General features: G+C 42.9%; 1 protein-coding gene across 1 annotated transcript in view; it reads right to left on the reverse strand.

Annotated features, from left to right (window-relative positions):
• Positions 1 to 4872, reverse strand: part of PDGFD (platelet derived growth factor D) — an 85833-nt gene extending 80961 nt beyond the window's left edge. The window contains exon 1 of the mRNA XM_010140064.1: positions 4653 to 4872. Coding sequence (XP_010138366.1) covers positions 4653 to 4872 — 220 coding nt within the window. The remainder of the gene's footprint in view (positions 1 to 4652) is intronic.
• Between the last annotated feature and the right edge of the window lie 266 nt (positions 4873 to 5138).

Genomic DNA, 5138 nt, shown 5'->3' on the forward strand with positions numbered 1-5138 from the left:
CTCTGCACGATACTAAACTTCCAGAAATAAAATTTAACATTGTGATAAATAATTATTTTTGTGACCATCAGTGAGCTTCATGGAGTACTAAGATAAATAATTTTGCAAAAATAAAATATTTCTGTAGAGAACAATCTAGTGGCAAACAGAACTTTGACCAGTTTCAAGTTGTTTACGTGTTCACCATCACGGATGCAAAAGGTGGTGAATACTACTGTGAAAAGGAAGCAGGATAAGGGATGGAGGGGAAAAAAATGGTACTTACTGTCCCTGTCTCTCAGCTGTTCTTAAAGGTGCTAACGCACATTACAGAAATACCTGGACAGGTCTCTAGGGGACACAGGACTATCCTCATTCAGAAAGTCCATGGCTGAAGACAGAATAAAACAGCTTGAGGAAAACAAGTGAAGTTTGGGATCTCCTCTTCTCAAACCTCACTGCAAAGTTGTTTCCAGAGCAGTTTTGAAATAACAGGCAGAAGTTAGCTACCTAATAAATAAATTAAGCATTAACCTAATCACACCAAACCCAAATCATTGTCTAAATCCACGATCAACAGGTCATACTCACAATGTCATTAAAAAAAAAAAGGTTATGAAAAGAAAAAAGTGAAAAAAGTGGACAAAGAATAGATCTTGATGTGTATCCAAGAATCACCAAACACATAACTGTCAGACAAACAGTTCACAGATGATAAAACCAGAAGGGAGCATCATGGAGATCCATTATAATTTGTGGCAGGATATAGGCTGTAGCCCAAAGCCAAAACGTATTAGTTTAGCAACAACGGTTCTGAGAACAGCAGAACGAACGACAATTGGTTTCCTTCTGCCTCTCTCTTGCTTGCTCAACTTCTGAGCTGAATTTTACTGAATCATAGAATCTTTTAGGTTGGAAAAGACCTTTAAGATCATCGAATCCAACTGTTAACGCAGCACCAACTAGATCACCACTAAATGCTCTGTTATCCCTGCCTTTCTGCTTACAAACCTTGGCCCGCAGTATCTGGCAGTGTCCCCTAGACCACTCCAGCAAACAGGTCTCAAAGCTGTTGTGGCTGCAGAATTTAACTGACCTGTTCAAGATCATGCAGTAAGACAGTGCCAGAATGTCAAATCTAACATGACCATTAAGCACCTGACCTCCAGCCAGGGCGAGAGCTCATGGCGAACATTTTCTAAGGTCAGCCCCTTTGAAAATGCTGATTTCATGGTGAGTGTCTTATTAAGAGGGATGGGGGCGATCTGTGGGATCCACATGATGCAAAAATTGCTTTTTCTAAACCTTGACTGTGAAGATGAGAGATCATGAGTTAACTGATGTATATACACATATATACATGTTTGTACACACCTGTATTTGTGGTAATCTGTAATTCACGGTATGGCAAGACACACGGCACTTTGGCTACTTACAAAGAAATAATAGTAACTAAACACAGAGGGGTCTACCAGCTTGACCCTGGCAGCAATACGGAGTATATGTTCATGAATCATGTGTCTTCTAGATGCCTCTAGGGATAATGAGCAAAACTAATTAAAATGCCATAAAAAAAGTAATGGTATTCTTACCCCACTAAATTCAGGCACAGATTTAATTCCCCAAATGCTGTGTCAAAGCTGCAGTCTTGAGAAGGACTAGTAGCTCTTGTGGGCTGAATAACATGTAACCAGATCTCAGGGACTGTACATGGTATTTAGACTGATAATCTTTCAAACCAGCAAAATACTGAATGGAAAGAGAATGTGGAGAGAGGAGCTCTCGGCTGCATTAATTTCTAACCCTCTCTTTTTCCCAGAAATTATTCTACTGCAAAGCCGTCAACATCTTTCCTTCAGCTTCATTCAAGGTGACAGCGTATTTATGTGTTTGACAGATACGACGATCGTTACTTGTCACCATTCATTACGGATCCCAACCACACTTCCCACATCCTGCTCTGAAAGTACACACATATCGAAAAAGCAGAAAAATTGATGAGCAATTATATCAATTTATTCCACTCTGAATCCTAAGCTTTGGAAGGAGCATGTTTGTCAATGCTCATTCAGTTGATAGAAAAGGTCGACGTGCGTAGAAAAAACGGTTGATAACACGGTATCATCTAATCTTTCTGTCATAGGTAGTTTTAGTGAATCCTTCACACAGAACCCACATTTAGACAAATGGAAGGGTCAGCTAAATGTAACATGGTAATTGCAATATTAGGTAAAGAAAGGAGGGTTAGAACGAATAATCTGACTACCAGTTTTGGTGGCAACGCCGTCAAGGTTTGTGCAATGTAGAAAACATCTTAAAACAGTAGTAGGAGCAGCAGACATGCAGTAAGGATGTCCATTACTACAAGGGGAGGAAGGGTTTGTCTGGGGCTTTTTTGGGTTTTTTGTGGTTTTTTTCTCCGAAAGCTCCATTTTAAATAAAGCAAAAATTGCCAATTTAAAAGACAGATACGTGCAGTTCAGTTATAGGGGAGATAGTTTCATGTTACCCTGTAACAGAAGAATCCCAGGGACCTTGCAGGATTTTTCATTCATAGCAGCACCTTGGCTTTATAATGTCAGTCAGAGAAAACTGCTATGGGACCCAGCAGCTACTCCTTGAGATTCTGAAGACATTCAGATCACACTTAAGAATATAGCATGGAGAGTATTTTTATTTTAAATAGATGTCTTGATAAGTTTGCATTCAATAAGCAGTATTTTCGACCTTGAGAGGCAGCTGTTCATAGGGTTTCATCTATCCCCAGGTAGAGACTGAGGTGAAGGTAGTTCCTGCCATTTGCAAAAGGGATCTGATGTCCCTTGACAGCACTCGGTGCAACTGCTCAGGTCTCTGAAGATACAGACGGACCTATATGCCTGAAAGAAGACAAGTGTCACTGTATTCTCTTGTTTTCTAACAAGCATGAATAATATATGCAAAATTTGCTCCCTCTCAAAATTATCTGTCTTAGTGGAGATAATATCACGTGCATTTGGTTGTCAAAAACAAAATAATGGGCTATACTGTAATTGCGGCTTGTGTCCTCTGCAAGGGCTGCGTGCAGCTCTGCCAGCCCGGTGATGCACCACGGGATAACGGCACTCTGCCTTTCGTCACTCATTTGGTCTGCTCTGGACCCTGAGGTGCAGAGCCCAGCCCAGGACACCAGCCAAAGCCGCCTTGGTGGAAGCACGTGGTCTTGCACACCTGTGTCCAGAAACGTATTCAGAATTAATGATGTTTATCTGCTGGCAGGAAGAGCTGAATTGTCTCACCTTAGGATGCCTATCATTTGGTATGGTGATGCCCACTTGGAGTAGAAGACAGCAGGCGAGGGCTTGGGTCTCTTGGTTTCTCCAGCTCTTCTCTGGGGACTCTGAGGACCATCCATCCTGGTCCACTGTGGACCTGCTCATACCTGGGCAAGGTCCAACAACCTGCAGTAACTTCCTAACATCAGTCCACCTTGCCACAGCACTGACCAAGACTATGATAGCATCTGGTTTCATCGAGAAGGCTGAAGATCTTGGGGACTACTGCCACAAGTTTTAACCAGCTACTGGAATTTAACATCACCTCTACACTGACACCAAGTCAGGTTTAAGGAAAAACGGATGAGTCTTCTGGTCTGCCTGCCCTGTGGTCAGTATGCTGCCCTCACCGGAGCAACAGCGGCTGCTCATACACAACTTGAAGCCAATAGTTTGTGTTAAGTTTTAGTGAGAGGCAGAGAGCTAATCTGGCTGGGGAGTAATTTGGTCCCCCACTAGCTGGGTTGGGATGTGGGTGGGGATTAAAAATAAATTCACTATTGTTCTTTTTCTTCTAGACAAGACAGCATGTTTTGCTGTTTTTTCTTCCCCTCAGCTAACTCAAAATCAGAGACACAGCACTCATGTATATCCAACAGACTTGACATCAGCCTTTTTATGCGGCGAGACACTGACAGCTTTACCCTGTTTTGTAGGAACGTGTTGTTTCTGACTCCTTTCAAAAACCAGAAGGTTTGACTGCTTGTTCTCACCTGTTAGCACAACCTTGGATTTTGCAGGTATTACTTTTTCCTTGTTCCTTACCTTAGCCCTCCCCAAACTACCACAGGTTAAGAGCCACAAAGAAGTTAAAAAGAGCAGGATTTTGTTTGATAATTTTTTCCCCTGCCACCATTTGGTGATGCTCTGGGACCACAACAAACCTTGGCTCTTTGGCCCTTTTTTAGTGAAGGACAAATGCAACTACCAGCCCCTCCCATGCCACATGATCACCCTTTATGTAAGAAAAGATGCCATCTGCATACATTTACATTTCATGAGACAAAGTGCCTAGTTCATCTAAAATCTCTCCAGGGATGTGTATCAGTTACCTTGCCATCAAACACCCAGCAGTAATTCAGCACTTACACAGGTCAGAAACGGACCTTACCAGGGCGCACACAAAAAGCAGATCCCCACCGTTAGTGTCCACTGCTGGATGGGTTTAATGGCAGGAGTGTGACTTCCACCTTCATGCTGCCAATTTCGGGTACTCTGTGTGCTATGACTCAGGAGTCAGGAATGTGTGAGGAGTGAACCAGGGATGCCAAAAGCTGTACCAGCCAATGACGTATGGGTGCACACTCCAGTTTACACACGGGAGACAATATACCTGATACAAGACTGCACACGACCCACCTCTTCGAGATGGAGGAGTAGAGTGTAGGGCTCCCTCCTGAGCAGTCTCTTTTTCCTGGTGCGCACTGGTAAACATGGTGACTTCCTTACACAAACCAGCGATTCCCCACACCAGCAGCACGGGTGTTGTGGAAAGCACCTGCAACCCTGTGTTCCCCATGGGAACTCTGACGACACCGCAGGGAAAGTCTTCTTCAGCCTCGACCAGGAGATGTTCCATGTAGCTGCATTCATAGGAGCTCTGGGGAGTATCCACTGAGCATGGACAAACACACAGCTTTTCTCACGGATAATTGTATGAGGGGCACATCAAAAACCATTTTCTTATCAGAAATTCAGCCCCTCATCCCCACCACCAACCACCCCCTGAAAAATTTCAGATCTCCATCAAAACACAGAGGAGTTATAGCTACTCACGTTTATCAAGATCAGAAAAAAAACATTTTCTTCCCAGAAATTTTATTTATTACATTATTATTTTATTAT

Source organism: Buceros rhinoceros, unplaced genomic scaffold (genome assembly GCF_000710305.1).
Source record: "Buceros rhinoceros silvestris isolate BGI_N320 unplaced genomic scaffold, ASM71030v1 scaffold1027, whole genome shotgun sequence".
Classification (NCBI taxonomy): domain Eukaryota; kingdom Metazoa; phylum Chordata; class Aves; order Bucerotiformes; family Bucerotidae; genus Buceros; species Buceros rhinoceros.